General features: G+C 41.9%; 2 protein-coding genes and 1 pseudogene across 3 annotated transcripts; 1 reads left to right on the forward strand and 2 right to left on the reverse strand.

Annotated features, from left to right (window-relative positions):
- Window positions 1-343: 343 nt before the first annotated feature.
- slc35g2a (solute carrier family 35 member G2a) lies at window positions 344-6,145 on the forward strand. Its single transcript, XM_014979848.2, has 2 exons — window positions 344-1,193; window positions 4,553-6,145. Exon 2 carries the CDS (start codon window positions 4,592-4,594, stop codon window positions 5,945-5,947), a length of 1,356 nt encoding a protein of 451 aa, XP_014835334.1. The 5' UTR covers window positions 344-1,193; window positions 4,553-4,591; the 3' UTR covers window positions 5,948-6,145.
- A 2,958-nt stretch (window positions 6,146-9,103) lies between these two features.
- LOC106913157 (uncharacterized) lies at window positions 9,104-14,029 on the reverse strand. The gene is made up of 2 exons (XM_014979919.2): window positions 11,219-14,029; window positions 9,104-9,931 (listed from the first exon to the last, which is right to left on the reverse strand). The coding sequence occupies exons 1-2, from the start codon at window positions 11,352-11,354 to the stop codon at window positions 9,309-9,311; spliced, it is 759 nt and encodes a 252-aa protein (XP_014835405.1). The 5' UTR covers window positions 11,355-14,029; the 3' UTR covers window positions 9,104-9,308.
- Window positions 14,030-15,815: 1,786 nt separating this feature from the next.
- On the reverse strand, window positions 15,816-23,150 carry LOC106912980 (endophilin-B1-like; annotated as a pseudogene). The gene is made up of 10 exons (XR_015761911.1): window positions 22,182-23,150; window positions 21,935-22,076; window positions 20,824-20,952; window positions 19,907-20,040; window positions 19,716-19,808; window positions 19,507-19,590; window positions 19,389-19,412; window positions 18,919-19,006; window positions 18,725-18,825; window positions 15,816-18,222 (listed from the first exon to the last, which is right to left on the reverse strand). The product of XR_015761911.1 is annotated as an endophilin-B1-like (transcript).
- Window positions 23,151-23,251: the final 101 nt, after the last annotated feature.

Below are 23,251 nucleotides of genomic sequence, written 5' to 3' on the forward strand. Positions count from 1 at the left end.
CATCAATCCGACATTAAGCCTCGGTAGGCCTAAAGTCGAGGAAGGCTCTTTCTTTTTGGATGGTGGATTGAACAGCTTTCTGCTCAATATCCCAATGTTCAAATATCGGGATATTGTTTTATAACCCATCAGATTAAAAGAGATTTTAAACCACATACATGTCAGACTTTTCAGATGTAGAAAAACCTTTCTAATAAACTATCTAAGATTTTCCTTCCACTTATCAGCTCTCTCATGAAAAATGTTGGCAACACTTTATTCGAAGGGGGGTGCATAAGACCGACATGATACTGTCGTAAACATGACATAACACCTGTCATGAACACGAAGAGGCCTTCGTGAATGTTTATTACTGTTGTCATGAAGTATCCTTTAATGCAAAGTTGACTCTTTAAATTGACTTTTAATGTAGATCTTAATGCAACTTTGCATAAAAATGTCATTATTTCCCGAAAAATGCTAAGCTGACACTTTTAATGTAACTTTTAATGCATTAAGAGTTGCATTATTTACCAAAATACACTTCATAACAACAGTCAAAAACATTCATGAAGGTGTTCTGTCGTGTTCATGCACATCCCCTCATGTAAAGTCTTACCACTTTACTTAATCCCAATACTTTTACAAGGCTCTGTATTTTCAAATCCGATTTTGTTCCCAGCAAATAATAATAATAATAATAATAATAATAATAATAATAATAATAATAATAAATTAACATTTTAAGAAAAGAAAGGCGCTTTCATTCAAACACAATGGGTGACGCACAAATACGCAAGGTACAACTGCTGTGACGCATGCTCAGAGGTTTTGATTAGATCTCTGTCCCCCTCCTCCGTCTCTCTCTCTCTCTCTCTCTCTCTCTCTCTCTGTCTCTCTCTCTCTCCCAGACCAGGAGCGCCTATATGTGTGTGTTCAGACAGTGATGAAAGCGGCCAGCAGGTTCCCATAAAACACAATTTTTCTCTCTGTGGAGTGCAGTGAGGTGTGAGCATAGGTGCTGAAGCGCACCACTCTGTCCCTGAGGACAATCACTGCTGCGGAAAAAAAAAAAAAAAAAAGAGGAGAGAGAGGAGAAAAGCGCGAGAAGCAGAACAAATGGCCAAAAGGAGGTGATGAAGCGTTGGGAGATGTTCAGTAAATGACTGAGGTGGACCGTTTGTGAAGTTCATCCCTGGTTCGCGCGACAGCAGGTGAGTGAATGCTGGGAAGCGTTTATTTATTATTTTTTTATTTTAAAAAAAATACGCAGTTGTGTTTTATGCAACGCTCACAGCGCATCTGGGTTACTGTAATAAACCCACGGCAGGTCACCGGGACTGCTTGATTGATTCTGGCTGCCCTTTACCGATCAGGGCGCGCGCCCGGAGTGATGCGGAGGCGCGCTCCCCCCCTCACTCCCCCACCCCCATTCAAGGATTTGTCATGATTTACAACGCGGGCTGTCACTGTAGCTTATAGCAGAATAATAACGTGCGCCAGACGGTCAATGCAAAGCGAAATCAGGAAGCTGAAATCGATGAGTTGTTATTTGAGGTCAGCAGTAAATTATAAAGATGAGAGCAAAAATCTTGCACCACCGCCAAAGCAAGAAGGGAAAAAACACACATCATCCTTATTTAACTCCAGTCATACTTAATTCTAAGCATTATTCAACTGGAATGTTCAATTATTCATAGAAGCACTAAAAATAAATTGACTTGACTATTAATAGTCCACAGGATGTCGCTTTTAATGGTATGTACAGACATTGTACGTGCTCTCTCAGTTTGTAAAAGGTATGTGCTGCTGACTCCAAGAACCTCACCTACTATGTGGTTTTGTGAGGTGCAAAAACGAGCTTTGTGAGTAGAAAACAGCGGCATTGCAGAGGCAGACTGCATCACCCAGCAGAGAATAGTCAGACAGGAACATCCTGATCTCCTCCTGCACAATGTGTGTTTTTCACGCTGCAGCCGATCAGGTTTCATGTAGCCACCAGTGAAAACAGGTGTGAGGGTGATTTTGTTGGGATGCCGATCACAGCACCTCTCGGCTCCCATATGAAAATCCACACCTGTCAAAGAGGTGAGCTTTTATGCACAATTCACAGATCAAGACTGAATACATGAAATTATCAGCTGGGGCACCACTGACATGTTGGGATCCCAGACCAGGTTTTTAAGAAATACAGTTGGAACCAGATACTTACATACACTGGATAAAAGGACATATAATCTTTTTTTTTTTTTGTTTACTGCATAAAACTAAGGATAAACTAAACTAAACTTGCTATTTATTTTCTAACTGACAGAATAAATGGAGAATTTTACATACATCTTTCTTTCAAACACAGAAGTTTGCAAAGACTACGACTATTATACTTTTTAAGTAATATAGGAGGAACATTCATGTAATTTTAAGCTTTTGATCAACTTGTCATGTCTGTGTTAAACTGAGGTAAACTGGTGCATGTATTTTAAAGCCAAACTAAAACTTTCTGTTGTAACATTAAGGGGGGCGGGGGAGCAGCAAAAATAAATCAGATGTCAGAAGGTGGCAAATATTAATGTGGTTTCAGAATAAAATGCTCACATCAACCCCAGAAGAAAAGTGAACAATCTTGTGAGGATGTTCAGTCTAGCTGGTAAGAGAGGCTTACTATCCACAGTGAAATGAGTCCTGTACCTGCGAGACCTGAAATGCCATTTAGAGAGGGAGAAGTCGTTGCTACGATCGACTGCAAAAAAAAAAAAAAAAAAAAAAAAAAAAAACCCCAGGAAAGACAGACATGAACTTTTGGAGACATTTCTTTTGTTCGGATGAAAATAAAACGAGACAAGGGTAATGCCGTGAACGCCATCCCAGCTAGTTTGGAGAGGCAGTACCATGCTGTCGTAATGGGCTGCTGCTGGAGAGACTATGGTGCATTTCCCGTAACAGACGAGAAAAGGACATTTTGTGGAAATGCTGAACCGGTGTCCAAAGATATTAGCCTGCAAGCTAAAACTTGGGCACAATTTGGTCTTCCAAATTGGACAGTGATCATAAGAATATCCCCAACTTACAGCCTCTCTGTCTGGAGAGATGGACCACAAGAAGGCTGTGGAGTTACTAAATATGTTTGACCCCAAGACACGCCAGTTTAAAACATAACTCGACAAAAATACTAGGAATTTCAACTCAATTTCACCTATGTCTCCGGTGATCATTCAGCTAGAGGTGGGGTACATTCTGCAGAGACAACCTTACAGGGGCGTCATCATACCTGAGGACAATTCAGAGCAATCAGTTGACGTAACAGGTATGTGTTTGGACTGTGGGAGGAAGCCAAAGTACTTGGAGAAAACCCACGCATCCACTCAGAGAACATGCAAGTTACACGTAGAGAGAACAAAGCAGGACCTTTTAGCTGCAAGGCAACAATGAAACAGAAATAATATTGTCCTACAAACTCATGAAAAACTTTAAAAGTTTAGTTTGATTTAATGTCAGCCTTTAAGAAAAAAGAAAAAAAAATGTGTCTCTTTATGCATTGCATGAAAATAACTTAAGATATAGAAGCAATTGTTTCAGCTTTATGTGGAGAGGAAACACTCATGGCATAGTTTTGCAGAATTAAAACATTTAATTGTTAAGATGCGCTCAGTCTATCCGTCCACATGTTTTCTCTGTCTGCCTGATCTAGCTCAGGCTCATGGGTGCGTTGGAGTCTGTTAAATTATTAACAGTCGACCCTTTACATGCTTCCCCCAATGTTTGTAACACAGCCGTGTTATTTTAAAGATGTATTTTGCACGTAGAAAACACAAAAAACGAAACATTAGTAGAAGTCCACTTTTTGTCAGTAGGATTAAATGTTGTGTTATTATAGGAAACGGTTTAAAACGCCACGATCGACCTGACAGGGTTCTGAGTGTTTGTCTGCCTGAAACGCGGCAGTGAAGAAGTGCCACATAATATTTGCGAGGCCGTTGTGAGTCCGACATCTGCAAGGCATCACAGCATCAGACAGACACCGAAACTAGATAGGGAACAAATAGGGCTTTCTGTAGCGCTGGTTGTATAATTTAAGTGAGTATATGTGTTTTTATTGTAGAATCAGTATGTTAGAAATCAGTGGTAAAAAAAAAAGAGGGAGAAAAAGTTATTACAAAGAGATCAAAAGACAAATGAGGCTCGAAAGCCTTGCTTATATAACTCCCATTACCCGCAGACACTTGAAGGTTATGTTACCCAAGAAGAGAAATCGGCTTGATAAGACAATTACTGTTCTGCTTAATTCAGTTACTGTGGACGTAATGTGTCTGATTGCACGGAAAACGTGGTTAAGCTGGGGATTTGTGTAAAGCCTACTTTACACAAACTGCGGGGAAACATTCGGAGACGTGAGTCACTGCTATTATTATCACGGATATTAAAGATATATGAGATATCAAGCTGAATCCCCGGGAGAAGCAACATGACGAAGAAAGGAGTGGGAGGATTTGCAGGGGTCTACGTTTAAAAAAATGAATGAATAAAAAAAGAAGTTAGTGTGTGGGGTACTAAAATGTTTCTGCTTCTCCCGCAGGTGTACGTCATCTCTGAGGTTTTATTTTATTTTTTTAAAATGGAGTCAGCTCACCTTCTGAGTGGCTCCAAGAAGAGAGTGAAGATCCACCCTCACACAGTCACAGCCAAGTATGCCACGCAGACCCCCTATAGCCCCCAACCGGGAATACACACCCATTTCCCCCAACCAGGCGACGAGGGCTATGACGATGCCCCATCATTCGAGGACTTTGGCTCATTCTTGGAGGAGACATCCGACAGGAAGCGGCTCACGGAGAGCAAGAGGTGGCCCTTGACGTTGTTTGACTCCAAAGACAAGGACGCGGCCCATAAACTTCAGGCCACTGGGGGAGCAGAGGGGAGTGAGCTGGGAACCAAAGCAGTGAAGGGATCTGGGAAAGGGGTTGGAGAACAGCTGGCCAGTTTCGGTGAGGCGTCTGTGTCTGCATCTCGCCTCACCTGGCTGGGGCTGCTCGGTGCGGCGCTTGCACACGGCTGCCTGATCACCCTGACCCGCCTGGCCTCTGAACGCTTTAGCCTCGGACCCCTGTTTCTTCTCTTGGTGAGGTCCGTCATCCAACTTCTGTCAGTGGCGGTCCCACTGCACAGGGCGGAGAACCCCTTTGGGCCAGAGGGATATCGGCTACGTCTGCTCTGTTACGGCATCGCGTACTCACTCTCCCTCTGCTGTGCATACTCCTCCTTAACTTTCGTCTCCTCCGAAAATGGCTCAACAACTTGGCGACTGGCAACCACCGCTCTGTCAGCAACTCTTGCCTTCCTGCTTCTGGAGGAAAAGCTGGGACTGGCTGATGGGATAACTTTAGCCGCTGGGCTGTGCGGATTGGGTCTTGTGTTGCTTCCCACGGCAGATGAGAGCTATGAAGACGCACCGGTCGACCCGGTCACATTCTGGAGGGGCGCCTTCGGATGGTCTCTCTCGGCACTAGCGGGATTGTGGATGGCCCTGGCGCTGGTTGGGTATCGCTCACTGAAAGACAGAGTGGGAGTTGGCACCGCCTTGTTCACTGTGAGTTGGACAGGTTGCCTGCTCACCCCAGCTACTATGATCCTGCTCCAGGAGGGCTGGTCTTGGCCTATGAGTTTACCAGCATGGGGCCTCGTCCTGGGCTTAGTCGCCTGCTCTATAGCGGCCTTCCTGGGAATGACGCATGCCCTCACCCGACTCCACCCGGCTCTGGTCTCCGCCTCGCAGAGCTTGGAGGTGCCTGTAGCCATGCTTCTACATTTGGCCCTACTCCCTCTGACTCCCACCGCGCCGGAGGTTGTGGGGAACGTGATGATCATGCTGAGCGTCGGGTGGCTGGTGGCAATGAAGCTGCTGCCCTCTCGAGGCGCGGGGCGGCGCCAGAGGGAGGAGTATGAGGAGATTCTGGACTCGCCCATCAAATAGACAGACGCAATCTCTCCCACACGTTCTCCTTCGGGAGGGTGGTTCCAATGTACATAAGAGACTGCTAGATGTTCATCAGAGCTTGATCTATTTTGTATTGTTGTTTTTGCTTAGAAGAAAGTGCCAATATTGTGTTGTCTGTCAAGTGACTACATGATGTGAAAATAAAATCTCTCTGAGAGTACTGTTGTCCTTTAATCAGCCTCCAGAGGTTTTCTGTCTCATGCACATAGATGAAGAAAGTATGCACTCATTCCCACACCATCACACCACCACCATGTTCGCCAAAGATTGGTGCCTTTGATTTGACCGTTGTTTGATGACGAGAGGGTGAAACAAACAAGAGATGGCAAACGGATATTACCAGGACAACACAGATAAGAGCATCCAATGTGATCGGCTTATAGATAAGAAGCTAGCAAGGATAAGAAGTTGTTATAGATGGCATAAAATAGATGAAAGAAAGCGGGCAGATCAAAAGGAAGTCAGGCTGGAAAACAAAGAAAATGACTGATCATTGTCTCTCTGTGTGGCCAGCAGACTCATAAAGAGGTTATTTTATGCATGGAGGACAGATATTATCTCTCTCTTTTTTTACCCAGCACATCAGTGCTGTTCTCTGGGTTTCTCCTCTTCTATTTTCCCCATCATTAGCCTCCTACTCTCATGGCTCCATCTTTCCACATGCTGGTAAAAAAAAACAACAAAAAAAACACGAACAACATACAACAAAGGAGGCATTCTTAAAATCCCCCACCATATGCAGCTCACAGATGGAGACCTTTTTAATGGAAGTCAAGTATCACCACATTGAACAGATCATTCATTGTGTGTCTACATAATGTGAACTGTTGTTGCAAACATCCAGGGAGACTGTGAAACAGGTGTGGTGTAAGGTCTGGTAGCGACACAATACTCCACCACCTCACACCTGTGAGTCTTGTTGGAGGTGATGTTTGCAATAGGCCAGAAGAAAAACGTTGCTGTCAGCGGTTTTTAACTCGCCTGTGAAATTATAGGTGCAGGTAGGAAAGAGAAGGGGTGGGAAGAAATGTACCCTGGTTATAATGTTGTCATCAGTGAAAATGATCTTAAAGATACTTTGAAAGTACGTCTCTACAAAGATACACTTTGGGATTTCCGAGGTGAGGTTTTTAGTGATAGTGTGCCATTCACTTTTTGGGTTCATTCATGTTTTGCTCGTGTGGTTATTTTCTCCAGTGTTCATTTGTGGTTTTTACACGTTTTCTGTTTATTTGGGTGCACGGCTTTGGTTGGCCAGCGGTGGAACTGGTGCAATGGGTAGGCGTTGTTTGCACAACGTTGTTGAAGAACTCCAGATGACCTGCTCACTTCCAGCAACGAGAGTTGGTGTACGCCCACCTCAACCGATGTTAAAAGAACAGATTTTTGGGTCCAAAGATTAAAAAAAAAAGAAAAAATAATTGTCTTAAATGTTTAATCATGCTGTAGATGATAAATTATAGGCTGACGTGTGATCCCTGCTGATTTATTTTCTGAGTCGTGTAAATCGACAACGACAGCAGTCGATGATATAAAAATGAAGCTTTGCTCCGACACATCATCGTTCAGTTTTGCTCTGCCAGCAAACCCAACCATGCATTTGGGAAATAATCTCCTGATTGTTCTTAAAAGCTTCAGTTTATGATTGACTCCAGGAGCATCTTATTGAGTTAATCAGACTCATCTGTTCATTGTTCCACCATCCAGTCCTCCTAGTAAATACACTCATTTTTATTCATCCTTTGCTTGATTCACTTGTTGGTTTCCATGGTCACTGTGCCTGTTTGTTGAAGATTTCTTTAAATTTGTACTTGTCTCATAATCCTGCCTGTTTCTAGATCCCAACAGCTTTAAAATTTCACTTGCAGAGCACAAATAATCTCTGTTTAGTATAAATCCAGATTAGCTGATTCTGGAAGATCAATCCAAGTTTTTGCAAACACAATTTTAAGAACTTTCAGACAATCACCATGCTTATGTCATAGAGTTAGTACGCCAGCCGATGATTATTTTTTGCAGAAAATGCAGGCAGGAGGCAGCGTGGTGCTGACGATCTTCCTTCGTAAAATATACGAGAAACACTTTTACCTCAAATAAATCAAATGTGGGGCACAAAACAGATGTTGACAACTGTGCTGATAAAAATGAATAAAAATAACCATTAATAAAACAAGAACAATTACTGAAAAATGCGTTTCACCCAAAAAATCGACTGATGGTTCATCATCTCCAAACGCCTTCTACTGTGAAAATATTCATTGATTTGTCCGTAGATACTCATCCAATGTGATCTTGACATGTTTATGGTAAGGTATGGTCATTTTATTTATTTATTTTTTAAGATTGTAGAAATCGGGTTTGTCCTTGACCTCTCTCAGACTAGCCATTAGCTTCTGCCGCTGCGGTCAGGCCCCTCTCATACCACCCAAAGGCTTTAACCTCCAACTTGTTTGGATCTTTTGAGTAAACTACTGCAGCTGACAGAACCTCACTTCAAAAAAAAAAAAAAACACAAAAAAAAATCCTGAACTATCCGCCTTTCTAGACTTACACCCTATCAACATTGTGAAAGTATGGCAATTTTTTAAATCCAATTTTTTGTTTCCCCTGTGAAACAAAATCAAAATACATTTTGATGTGTTTTTTTAATACAAAATACATCAAAAATACTGATCCAGTGACAGGAGACAAAGGTTATGTAAACAACAAAACTAAAAAATATGAGGAAAGTGCCTCCAGAAACCTGACTTTGGTTTCAATAAACAAGCCCGCAGGCATGTGTGTGTGTGTGTGTGTGTGTGTGTGTGTGTGTGTGTGCACTAGTATGAGGCTGGAGGAGGGATGGGCGTCAGTGTGTAACCCACTTTTAGCATGGCTACGTGAATCATAAACACTGAGTACTGCAAGCGGCGGCCTCTTTGCAGTAAAGCGACTAACGAGCAGGAGAAACGCGCCTTAAATTACACGCAGACCAAAAACCTCTGGCTCTGCTCTTCTCCTTGCGGTTGAGTGTATTAGCAGGTCATCACAACAACAAACGCTGCAATCAGACAAATGAAAAAACGCGAGTACGTGAGCTGTTGGTGGAAATTAGACGGGACAGAAGGGAGGAAACATTTTCCACGAGCGCGATTTACTTTTTAATAGATTTTTTTTAATTCACTGTAGCAAACCCACATGATTCTTAATGGCCCATTAGGGTTGTACTCAGCAGAAAAATACAAGCTCATATACAACCTCTTAGACGTATAAATATATGTATAAAAACAAAAATTATGCAAAATGCCAGTTGTTCTTTCTTCTTTTTTTTTTCGCATATTGTTATTTTGCAGGCAGTTCATGTGTCTCCTCTGCCCTTCCTCAGAGTTCCCGCCTGCTCGATCACCGTGGTCAGCTGCTGGTAAAGCCTCTGCACGTCTCTCGCCATGACAACCAGAGAGCCTCTTATCATGTCCAGGTCCACCTGTGAGGACAAATCCTGCTCCTCCAGCTCGGATGGGAATGAATTCATCCCCGAGCTAAACGCTCTGCCCGAACCTCCAGGCCTCTGAGTTGGCTGGTGTCCACTCCTGCTCCTACTGCTGCTGCTTTCTGACGCGGCCTCCTCGAGGCGACTCAGTCGAGCCTCGTCCTCGCGTCTGCCGCGCAGGATCGCCTGCAAGGTGGCGTTTATTCTCCCCTCCATCTCCGCCCCGTCCCGGCGGAGCTCCGCCAGGCCGCGGTGCAGCCCGAGAGCCTCGCGTTCCGCCTGCGCCCTGCACTCTGACCCCGGGCTGGGCGAGCTCTGTTGCGACGCCCCCCTGAGGAGCTTCTCCAGCTGGCTCCTCAGAGACGCCGTTCCTCCGCAGCACCGCTCCGCCGACTCCAGCAGCATGTTCTGCCTCATGTGGGAGTCCTCCAGAGCGACGAAAACCTTGTCCCAGTGGGAGAGGTCTGCATGGTACGGTGTGTTAGATGACTCTGGAAAACACAGGAGGATTTAATTGTACAGCTCTATGAAGGTTATAGATTAAGAAAGAGAAACTTCCTATTAGAAAAGGTGTTATGTACTTTGTGAGCTCCCAAACCTACCACCCATCTCCACAACAGTGGCTTGATGGTGAACGTGGACGAAACATTTTGTGAACACAGGAATTCGCTTCTGAAAGTGTTAATTTCCTTGAAATGTCTCGCGTTTCGTCTGATCTCAACCACAAAGCTTAACGTTATCTTTGGGGTTTTTCTGAAAGATCATTAACTAGAGTGGAAGGTCATGACTTTTCCTTCCTCCATCCAGGTCAGGACTTGTATGGGTATATCGGGTCAGGGAAAAGGGCAGGTAGCATATCCGCAGACCCCACACATCCTGGATACGAACTGTTTAGACTTTTACCTTCGGGGCAGCGCTATTAGCAAAAAACCAAACAAACTAACAAAAAAAAAAACAAAAAAAAAAAACAACCACTGCAAAAACAGGTTGCAGTGGTTTTATTTGGGTCAGAGTGCCCAAATAAACACCATGCATATTTCCACTGATTAAACCTTCTCTTTCTATTTAGAAAAAAAAAAAACACACAATATATGTAAATATTTACAAGAAAGAAAAAGCAATAGATTTGTCAAATTAGGCAAAGGGCATTTAAATTTTAATTATATTTATATAACATATTTTCAGTAACAAGGCAATACAAAGTGCTTTACATGAATTTAATACAAACAAAAATAACAAACCAAAGGAAAGAGCAAAAGAAGAAGGAAAATAATGAATTTAATAATGTTTATGCAGAGTATATAACCTAGATAGTAAGTATTCTCCTGACTTTCTAACTATGCTCTAAATTGGTAAAAGTAATGAGTACTCCACCATACTCCATATATGTCGAATTTGAACATATTAGAGCAAAGCCTAAAATGTAACATCACTGACCAGACCTTTTTAGATGAATGAAGTTATCATGAAGTTAATTGAAAAGTTGAAAAGATGCAAGTGAACTCTACAGTTCATCTTAAAAACACACACACACACACACACACACACACACACGCACACACACACACACACACACACACACACACACACACACACACACACACACACACACACACACACACACACACACACAATTGTACATATTCAGAAATCAACTAAAGCATTTGTATCTTAATTAAATCCAAATAGGCGACGCCGTGTTGTCAAGGAGACGTGATAATTCTCCAGTCTGTCCAGTCAAAACAGGCAACAGGAAAAATAATCAAAGCAGAACTCACCCTGCTGTTGGTCCAGAGAAATCTCGTTGCCGTAGCCGTCTGCAAAGCCGTCATCGTCCTCGATCTCATTCACACATATAGATGAACCAGCAGCGCTCAGCACACAGAGCACACCCCAGATCCTAAACACATGCATGACAGGGCTCCGACTCCTCTTCTTCTACTGTGTTGATGTGTGTTTTTTTGTGTGTGTGAATTTTATTTAGATTTAATGAAGCTACTCCTGTTTTCTCATTTAGCCCCCCTCCCTTTGTGTAAAGCTCTGCACAGTGAGCCAACCGTTGCCGTTTCTGACTTATAAACTCAGCAAGAGGGAAGAAGGAGGGAGAGCCCCGAGGAGGGTGTGTGGAGAGTGGGTGAGTAATGCTTCCATGGAGGTGAAGTCAAAAGTCACGCTGACATGGAAATGTGGGCACTATGGAGAATAAGGGTGGACATGAGAGGGAACACGGGCAACCCGGGGTAAACTAAACGGGACGGAGGGAAGTAAAGCAGGAGAAGCAATTTCCAACTTTTTATTTTAGCAAAAGAAAACAGGAAGATTAGCAGAACAAAAGTAACTTGTTTCTCCAGACTGCAAGTGACATTGTTTTGGAAGAACTCCTGCCAAATTCATGATCGGAATGTGGATGGAGCTAAAAATGAGGGTGATGGCAAGGAGGTCTTCATCAGCAAAACTAGAATGCTAAATTATATGAGCAGGGTTTAGTTTCTGAATAGTCAATAAAAATATTTTCTGCCGATTACTGAGAAGAGCATTAATAGTTTTCATGCGGTCTTTCAAAGAAAATGTAAATCCCACCAAATGTAAATGTGGGATTTACATTTGCAGCTCTCTTTCTTTGCTATTCGTGTTTTTTTAACATTGCTTTATTGTCTTTCAAGAGACGCCTGTTCTATTGCCAATTGGTAACAAACTACTTTGTAAAATGAGGAATTAATTTTTAATATAAATACAGTCTGGGGTCTGATAACCTTTGGTTTGACTGTGTGATTTTGGTCAAATAAACTAACAAAACCGCAAATTTTGTTTTTAAATAAATGAATGAATCTGAAGTTAACCTTACTAACTTGGAGTCAGCAATGCATCTGTAATGTTATTCGTTTTCTGTCTAGTTTTGAAGTGTTGCTGTCGTTTTCACTGACTAACCCGTTTTCTTCACAAGTGTTAAAAGAAAAAAAAATTCTGCTATTATCGTAGGTTTTTATTTCAAATTGGTAAAAATCTATCTTAATTTCAATCTAAAGACACAGCAAAGTGGATTTCTCTACTTTAAAGAAAACAGTGTGCTATTAAAAACTCAACTGATTAGAAACTTATCTTATTTTTCTCATGCAAAAATAAAAAAAAAAACTCCTCCAAGAAGTAAGAATCCACATTTAGCTCTTTCTGTGTCTTTGAAGCTCCTCAAATAGAAAACTGCAGCACGTCATCGTCACGGTTTTATTATTCTAGGCTTTCAGAAACTTTGTCTTCGCTACTTTTAATTAAGTATTGTTGCTAAGCTGCAGGTTTAAAACTTTATTTCTGGCTTCTATTACTTTTAGCTCGGTTGCCCGGCGACCACGTTGATCAACCCTGCGAGAGCCGACAGGTAGATTATTTACTGCATTCTCTGCGAGGCCCGCCGGTACCGGCCTTGATCTTGCAGTTCAGCAGGTGCCGCGTGTTCAGCTGCAGGAGCAGGACGAAGGGAAATGCCCTGACCTTTCTCTCCCAGCTGACCCCTGCAGCCTGTTCTTCGTGCTGCACACGTCAGCACGCGTGTTTGATCGCCTCAGTCTGGCCGTCTGGGGTAGAGGGAGAAACCCGGGGCGACGCTGGCAGATTTATCTGAGGAAAACGAACAACCTGCAGGAAGAGGTGGACGAAACAGGCTGGAAAACACGAAAAAAAATTTTTTCCATGGCACAACATTGAGAAAAATGTGAATTTTCCCAACCTCCTGCTATTGCATACATGCAGCTCTTTTTATCTAGTCTGAGTTAACAAGATTACACACACGCTCAGAGTTATAGTGAAATAATTTGAGTCAATTCTGATTCAAGTGCACATCCATCGTCCAGTCTGACTGATCTTTATTTATGGAAAGCAGTGAAACCATTTGACTGTCTTCCAGTTCACAATTATGCGCCGCCGTGTCATTCGTACGCAAACGTTCGTATGAGCCGTTTTCTACCAGACCACCAAATTATTCTGAGCCACAAGAGTCACATTATACTCAACCGCCAGACGCCGCGCTCACCGCCCTCCACCTGCGTGCCGCACCTACAGTTCAGCTGGAAACTCTTCCCACATGGCAACCAGCAGGAAAAAATAGACAAGTGAAAGAGATAGAGAGAAAAAAAGTGGAGAGGACAATTAAAAGATACAATAACAGTAAAATGTTTTTCTGTAAGTACCTCCTTGTTTGTTTTTTTAATATTTCAGAGCAGGAGGGGAGTTTGAAGAAAACAGATGTGGCTTCTTTTTTTTCTGACAAAGTAGGACAATAGGAGTTGTCAGGCAGAACTCACAGCAGATGTAAACCATCAACAGGACCTCACTGGCGAACAAAACCGCGTGCTAACACGACAAACTGAGCCAGCACAGGCCATTTACTGTGCGGTATTTTTCTTTTTGGGTGTTTCCCCGCTCGTCCCCCTGTGTGTAGGACGGGGAGGGACGGAAACAATAAAGATACTGTTAAAATGCAGCCTGCTAATGGAAAGTGGGGTAAGCAAGGTCTAAATCTGCTGAAATGACTCAGTTCTTGACCTGGTGACGGTAACAGTCGCAACAAAGCAGAGTCGGGCACGACTGAATGGGAGTCCAAATATAACATTTGTATATATATATATATATATATATATATATATATATATATATATATATATATATATATATATATATATATATAAGTGCGTCTATATCGAGCAAAACTTTCTCTCATTGGTGAAATACGGACTGCATTGACACAGCTTCGCTCTTTACTGTAAAAAAAAAAGTGTATGTACATGTGAAGAATGTCTCCAAATATGATTTCTTATTTACATAATTATAACAAATTGTGTTAACTGGAAGGCGACACAAATCCAATGACTGCAGCAAGTTGACACACTCTTATAAATGATACTTCATTGAAGAAACTTTTTAAGCTTTGGCAAACTTTCCATTTGGATTTTGAACTTTGTCAGTCCGTATCATAGATCTCGGGTTGGTGTTTTTAGACCTTGCTTGGGAATTTTCATTAGAATGACTGTTTCATTTCTACTCAGTTTTAATCTAAGGAGAGTACAGCAGAATGTTGCCACATGAAGAACACAATTAATCTTTGTTGGAAACTTTTTTAATGCTGCTCTGGTCCTCCTGGCCAGTCTTTAACTCACTGTTCTTATAATTTGGGAGCCATATCCAGTTTTTTTGACTTAATGCAATGGACTATCCAATACAAGTCAGAGACTGGATGTCATCCACTAGGTTTCCTTATTTATAAAGCTTCAACAATTTGAACAATAAACTGAACTTGACTGTTTTTACTCTTTGCAAAGCCCTGAGATTTGAGATTATTTGTTGTGGATTGGACGAACTGAATTAAAGTCTGTTTTTTATATATATTTTGTGGAAAATCACACATTTGCTTCCATTTCACAATTGAAGCTATTTTAAGATTGTTTACAACATAAAATCCCAATAAAATGCAATAGTTACGGATATAACACTAGAAAATGTGAAACATTTCAAAGATGCAGCATGTGAGCATGTTAGCAAAAATCAGGTCAGCGTGCAGAACTTTGGGACTTGGCAAAAAAAAAAAAAAAAAAAAAGAATAGAGTTGAAACATAGCCAAATTCAAGCATTAGCTCCTTTGTCTGAGCTAATGGCCAGCTCACTCAGTAGATGAGTGAGTTATCTTCCTAGTGTCCTTCTTCCTGTGTGACGCTGTGAGACCACGCCGAAGGTCGGCTCTGATATCTGTTGACGGAAAGCGTTACATTACGGAAGCATGAAAAGTAGTTGGAAGAGTGACAGGGACTTGTTGCTTCAGGGGGGGAAATACACCCAAGCGTGGACAGATTGAGGAGCTTCTATTCTTGTTTAGCGAGTCACTTGGGAGAAAGTGACATTATTCCATGTGACTCCAAGCGGGGGCTGGACATTTGGGCCTCCGAAAGCTTATTCACTGGTGTGATACAAGCATTGATGTTCGAGAGCCAAGAGGCTCATGACAGATTGATGCCACACATTCTGCATCTGATTTAGTCAATCTGTTTGGACGGCAAAGGAGCCAAAAAGCAAAGACGAAGAAGAAGAGAAACAAGCGCTGAACTTTTTGGATAGTATTTAGGTGTTTCTATATGCGAGCCAGTGCGTGTCACACACCAACAGACCTCATTAGTGCGCTACGTGAACCCAGGCGGTGCAACTGGTTTTTAACAAGGAGTTCTCAGAAACAAACCATGCTGGTGAAGAAAGATTCATTTCACACTCGATTTGCTCTGGTATGACATCACCAAAGGTTTTGTTTCTTTGTCTTTACCAAGAGCCGATCGGACTCCAAGCTGGCGCCGACATCAGCTCGACGAAGTAACTAAATCAAAGGCTCACAACCGGGCGGACATCAGAGGAGAAATTTTATTACCATCCAGCCCCGAACATGTTTATGCACTGGGACAAAAGAGTGTTGCTTTTTGTGTAGGAGATTATGACAGCACGTCCGTTTTAGGGTCCGAAAATTGGCCGAACAAAACAGAATCAGAAGAAAGTCAACATCTGGATATGGAAACTTTTATCCATTTCACAATAAAAGGGGCTTTAAGAAAATTAAAGCAGTGAAAAGAAATGACTGGGCAACATATATGGAGAAAGAACCGAGATTGTGTGTAAAGAAGCATACGGAAAACGATCTCACCTCAGAGAAACACGAGTAAAGAAGAGGCATAAGTAGCTCTTCTTGAAGATCTCTACAACTACATTTACACTCTTACACAATTGGCACAACACTTGATACGCTTGATGATTGTCTGTGAAAATACAGACTTAGTTCCCACTTTACACTGAACATCTGTAACAGTCAACCCAGTTGTTTTTTTGTCTCTTAAATATGAAACATCTGTTATATATGGCTACATTTAAATTCATTTATTCTGGCACTAAATCAAGGTTAAAAGGCAACAACTTAAGAGCAAGAAAAGCTCAAAATCTTAACGTTGTTAAATATATGAAAATGATCATCAGCTTCTCTGTTGCTCGTCAAAACGGATAATTAAAAGATACAATTTTTGGACACAACAAAAGCCTTTGAAACTAGACGTGTCTGAAATGGTTACGCACTTATAATTGCAGAAAAAAAATACTGGACCTGTGTAAGGTTTTACTATCCCTAGTAGAGCTGTCTGTACCAGAGATAGCTCTAGTAGAGTCATGGCGACATCAGCTGTCGTTTGTGAGCACAAAGTTTCTCATGCGACAAAGAGTTGTTTTATCTCAGACGTTACCACAGATGAAAGCATGAAATGTTTTGCTGATGTCTCCAATCTTATTAAATTCCCTCCATGTTCTCCACAAAAATTATTCGGAGCAGCAACTTTTCTCCGTGTCTGAGCCAAATGAATGACAGATTTTGTGGCAGCATTTTAAACTTCCCCTTCAGCTGCCATTTGTGGAACTGGATTAAAGTGACTTTTTATGACCACACATGTTGTAAGATAACTAGACTTACAGAGTTTCAGTTCCATGACAGACGGGAAGCCCCCTAGGGCTAATTATCTGTAGAAAAACGAGATCCTCAGCTAATTTCATTCATTATCTCTAATTTTTTACGCAACCACTATAAAGCTGTCGACACAGTTGTGAAATGTGTACTTGCTGACACCCATTTGCATCATAGTGACAATGTTGGTCAAAACCTGCTGCAGAGCACTTTTAAATTTTGGAGTAAGGAGCCGGTCAGTTAAGTCTTCAAGCTAATATTTCTGCTGGCTTCCATCTCCTCACTGGCAAATCACTATGCTTTCCATAAAGCAAAGTTAATAAATCTTTACTTTACGAACTTGCATTCTAGCTGAAGACTTTGGTGATACTCTGATCTTCTTGGGTGGCACATGTGTCAATTATGTGTTCCCTCCGCAACATCATCACCTCCTGGCAAATCCAGCTGCTTTTTGCTCGTTTTCTTTGACGTTGAAATTAATGCAACTATCCAAAACGCAACCGAGAAGAAAAAAAAGTTATAAAAATGACGACATGAGCCCTCTAAAACAAGCACTCTTACAATTACTATGGAGTCTCCATGAGGATAATTAATCCGGCTCGGCACAACTAATGTTTGAGTCATCTAAATAGAGCAGTAGCTCCAGATATTGTGAGAACCAAATGTGAAGTGCTCTAAATTGTCACAACCCCCAACTAGACATCTTCTCCGTTGTTGACTGGCCGCTCATGAGTTTCATTGGCTGTTTGGGAATCAGGAACCACATCAGTGGATGCTGTGATGTCAGCAGCTTCGGCATCTCCCGTCTGAGTCTCATTGTGGATCGCGCTTCCTTGAGGAGGAGGCGACGCGACCGCTGTTGCGGCACCATTGGTAAAAGTTGCATTGGACGCCCGGGTAGAGTCTCTCGCAGCAGAAGGCAAACTACTTGTTCCCTGATTTGTCCTGCTGGGTGAAGGAAGCTCATCTGGTTGGTTGGATGTAAATACAAGATCGAATGTTTGGTCTGTAAATAGTTGATTTTTAACAGCTGCTTGGTGACCGCTTGATTGACCGGGAGTACCAAAGGCGCTGTTGTTGTTGTTGTTGTTATTGTTGTTTGCGTGATCAGATGAAAAGAGATCCGTTTCAGTTTTAGGATTGACGGCAAGAGTCCACGAGTCCTGGTCAAAGTCTGGCAGCTGGCGAGATGCTTTGGGAACCGGAGCGACCTGATCCAACCCGACAGGCTCACCGGCAACATGGCTGCTGATTGGTGGCTCGTTATTAACCACTGATTGCCAGTTATCAGAGCAAAAGACAGCTGGAATCCTGAAAGTAAAATGAGGAAAAATGTGAATATCATAAAACAACAATACCACCCGATATGAGAGCTTCTTACAAATTTATATTTGTGGTAAAGTTTGGGAATTCAAGCATACTCATGGAAAGACAAATCCAAATTTAGTACTAAATTCTCAAGCAACTAGTCTTTTTTTTATTTTTATTTTTTTTTAGGAACATTTCTTTAGACTGTAAGTTAAGCAAAAGCACCTAAAACAAATCAATTCATCTGAAAATAGTCATGTTCTGGACTATGAATGTTCAAAAGGAAAGTTAAGCATTAAAGAACATTTAGAAATCTTTGAGTACTATTTTCACGTCAGAAGCTTACAAGGAGGTTTGGCTCATTAGAAATAAAGCAAAGTGAAAAAAATTGAGGTGGTCCAAAACTTTTGCACACTACTGCACCTGAGTAAGAAGTTGAACAGTTTTCATTGTTGTTATTAAAATACAACAGTTGTCATTGAGGTCATGAATAATAAATGCAGACCTGGACATCTGTCTCTGCAGTTCCTGAGCGTGTTGGTTGCCCTGAGCGAAAAATGACGCCTGACCATCCACAAAGTCCGCAAGGCTCCGCATGTGGTTGATCTGAGCAAAGAGACGGGCAACGCGACATTTGACGCGGAATCTTACAGAAACGTTGGCACACGTACTCTGTCTAGGGTTTTTGTTTTAACATACGTGTGTGTTGCTGATTCCTTCGAGAGCCCGTCTTGTGATTTCTGACTGATGATCGAAAAGACTGACAGATCCTCAGCTCCATCTCGGCCTTTGCACACAAACACGACACGTAAGACGGCATCGTGCACCTTCAAATCAATTACTTTGGTTCTGCGACAATATCTAGAAATGACTTATCTGATCGGTGTTGTCGGATTGAGTAATTTCAGTTTGAATATGGTAGTGCTTTACTTTTATTTATCAGAGTAAAGGTGGCTTTACACAAAAGTAGACTTTTCTTTGCAAAACATGGAAACAATTTGTTCTTTTCTTTTCTTTCCATTTTATAACAACCCACCAATTTTTGTTTGTCTATGACATTACAAATCCCAATGAACTGTAAGGGTGTGGGTCTATTTTCCATCAACCAATCAGTCAGAAGTGGCAGAAGCAGACTATCTGAATGAGCTTAAAGACAGAGATGTTTGTACCTGAGAGATTTCCTGAGCCCATATCTGTTTGGAGAAAGCATAAAAATAACTACGTTAAAGCCCAAATTTTAACGTTTGTCTCTTTTTGTTGTTCACGTTTCTTCAAAAAGAATCGAACCTTAAGCCACTTAACACGCAGGAAGCTGAACATGTAGGAAACGTGAGACAGGTAGTCGTCATCCAACGGGTTCGCATTCAGGTTCTGGCAAAATAAAAAATAAAGGAGAGACAGAGGTCAAACAAGATGTTACAATGTTACAAGAAAATTGTCATGTTTTTACTTCTAGTATCGCAAACACTTTAGGGTTAACTATAGCTGCAGCTCACCCTGGCCTCTCTGTCTGCTTCATGGGCTTTCCTCAGCCTGGTCTTGGCTACGTCCAAGTCCAAACGCTTGTTCACCAACATCTTACGCTCATTCTGTTAAAACCATTTACAACGAAACCGGGTCAGACGCTAAACGCCTTACATGGCTGACAGCAAAGGAGAGGTAGCAAGAGATAAGAGGTGCGTTTCACCTGGATGGCTCTGTATTCACCCTCCGTGAAACTCTTCAGCGGGGTGAGAAAGTGAATGTTTGTGGATTCTGCAAACTTCCTCTCGGCTTCTCCCAGCTGCTTCTGGGCCTCGCCGCACCTTATCAGAGCTGTTCCTGTACGCAGACATTCAGTGGATAAAAACAAAGCAAAAGAATAATAAAAAAATTAGAAGGCAAACCACAAAAAACAAGTAAAGAATCTGCAACAGTTGTTTGTACAAGTGTGAAGACTTTACTAATGTTAATAAAAAATAAGAGCGAAACTGGTCAGAGCCTGACATCAACACTGATGGAGATAAAGGGATTTTCTTTCCCAAAAGAAACATCAGAAATCTCCCAAAACTCTGAGGAGAAAGGAGTTATGGTTTGATAAAACCACATTTAGCTTTTCGATCACAATTGCAAATGGGAAATTTGGTACAAAGACAACAGTAAATGTCACTATCCAACAGGAGAACGACTTCCCCTAGACTGAGCTCAGAAGTAAACCTGACAGAAAATCTGAGTCATCACCTGATGAGGAGTGGGTTTCCTCGCAGTCTGGTGGATTTGGGAGAACCTTTGAAAGGTAAGTCGGGGAAATGCAGCCAAATCAAGATGCAGGAAGCTGATAAACTCCTGCCAAATCAGACTGAATGCTGAAATTGAATCAAAGCCTGCTTTATAAGTTTGTACGCTCGTGCAACCAGGGTGTTGCAACTTTATTATTTTTTTTTCCCAAAATATTTTTCTCCCTTTCCGAGTTACTGAAATTGTACTGCTTCAAATGCCAAAACCTGACATTTTAACTTAATACAAACTGTAAAAAAAAAAAACGTATCATCTGATAACGTATCATATCCACTTAAAAAGGGCAAAAGCTAAGAAGGCAAAAGGTGCAAACACATGCAGACTCACCGTAGGGTGTGTTCGATCCGACCTCCAGCCCAGCCTGGGTCATTTGATCCCCCAGTAACTCGTGCGCTCGGGGTCGAGGCGGGGCGCTCCATTCCAGATGCTCGTACAGTCGGTCCTCTAATCGAGCTCCTGTACGTCAGAGGTTAAAAAAACACAAAACAAAAATAAACCCATTAGAAATTATTTATTCTTATAGTTCTTTTTATAGGTACTGACATTTAGGACACTTAACTATAAATAACCTGATTGGCATACGTCTGCTTTCCTGTTTCTCCATAAGAACAATAAAGATCTGCAGTGGAGCCAAAGGCTCTCTGGAAATTAGAATTGACATTTTATGAAGCTTTGTCCTTAATGCTCCTGGCAGCCCAACAGGCCACTTTACTGATAGAAAGCAGACCACGTCCACTTATAACTCTATTAGCTGAAGAAATTGAAAGCAAAAAAAAAAAAAAAAAAAGATCTCTATTCATCTACATGAGTCAATTACAGTCAGACCAAACACACTAATTCAAAGAAGATGCAATACGGTAAAGGGCAAACACTGATTCACAGGCCTGCAGGAGGATTATATAGACTCCAATTATATTTATGATTTAAGGGCTCGATGTTTAAAAGTACATGTATGTTTTCTTTTCCTGACACATCAAGAAAAGATGGGTCATTTAGCTCGAGTCTAATTTCTCATGAAGTAAATATATTGCTGTTGGCTGTTTAGATATTTGCGTCAAATCAGCACTGAACATGTTTTGTTTTCGAATTTTATTCCTGATCACGTAGATTTCATTTTTTAAACAAAGTGATGAATCCTCTATACTTTATCATCATAACTCAATTTTTAGTGGCAAATTTATCTAACACTTTTTCGTCTCCTGATCACTTCATGCATTTTTATGTTGCTGCTGAGCTTACTTACAAGATGGATGAATGGATTAATAAAGTAACCTGGTGGGGGTTTATTTTGTTTGTTTTTTTAGGTTCACTGTGAAAAGGGGTATCTTTTTATTTTTTTTAGTTGTTTGGAATTTGGTGGAAACAGAGAGGTTGGCCCTGAGCGCCCTTTTTGATAGGACCACCAAATAACATACACAATAAATTAATAATTTCTCACCTAGACTAGGTTGCAGTAGCACCTCGGTTTGAGAAATGATCGAGTCCGTCCAGGTCTTGGTGGCGTCCGCCTGAGCCAGGAGTCCCTCCAGCCCGGGGTCCAGCTCGGTCTTATCCGCCTGGCCGAGGCTCTCTCCGGTGTACTGGAGCGATATGACAAGACAACCTTGTTTTCGACAGCAACGTGACACTCAAATTTATTTTAATAAAGCAGGCGGACATGTAAAGCGCTGTTTTTCTTTATTTACCTGAACAGCTCGGTTAATGAGCTGGCCAGCATCCACAGCCAGTCGCGTCAGGTCCATGACGGAGTCCTCAAGGTCGGCCGTCGTCTCCGGGGAGGCGTGGCGGCGGAGGGGGCACCGAGTTAACCCCGGTCACTAAAGCAAATGTTCACCTCCAAGAGCCACTCGCTGACCCACGCATCGCCTCAGCCCGCTAACACCTTTGCAAGCACGGCAAGCCGTTGAGATACTCAGCCTGGCTGGGAGAAAAAACGTCGCATCCGGCTATTTACAACACGTTAATATACGGGGTATTATTGATTCTAACGGCTTGCCATACATAGAGACTGACAGAGTGACGTCGGAGATGTTAAGAGGCTCCACACGCACCTGCTCCCTTGTTTACCGCCGTCAGTATTTACCTATTATCCACTTGTCTCCTAAGGGTCAATAAAAGACGCTCAGAAAAGTGACTGGCGTTGCTGTAACGTCAGGTTTTTAATTTCTGTCTCTAAAGGACGCTATTGTTTCATTATAGTCCGGGATAACTTAAATAAATGCTTCGGACAGCCATTAAAATGTCAAACGATGTACCATCATTTAGCATGCGCTAAACTGTTTACACCGACGTAAACATGACGAGAGTCCTGAGAAAATGTAATGACGTGAAAGATTAAATTAGACTTCCTGTTCAAGTTCACAATAAAAGCATAATCTCTCCACAAAATGTTGGACTTGCTTATAAGTATAAAATTACACATGGAATGCGAAACAAAACATAAATTTGAAAAGGAGAGAAAAAACTTTTAAGTCAACAGCACTTAAACACAAACATACCTTATGGATTCTAGCTCAAAGTAAGCTGCAAAAACAGCCATGAGTTAACTAAAAGAAGAAATACCATAATAACAAACACAGCGACTCTCTGAGTGTCTGAACCCATAATGGAGACTGCTCCGCAAACAAAATTTCAGCATGCAACCTCACTGCCCTGCGGTAGCCGTGCCGAGTTTTCTTGAACCTCTGAGTGCTAGCAGGACAGAAACAGAGAGAAGGGAGGATTAACTCAGTCAGCTGACAGTCTGAGGTCCATC

Source organism: Poecilia mexicana, unplaced genomic scaffold, assembly GCF_051168715.1.
Source record: "Poecilia mexicana isolate PSO_F unplaced genomic scaffold, ASM5116871v1 scaffold_22, whole genome shotgun sequence".
Classification (NCBI taxonomy): Eukaryota; Metazoa; Chordata; class Actinopteri; order Cyprinodontiformes; family Poeciliidae; genus Poecilia; species Poecilia mexicana.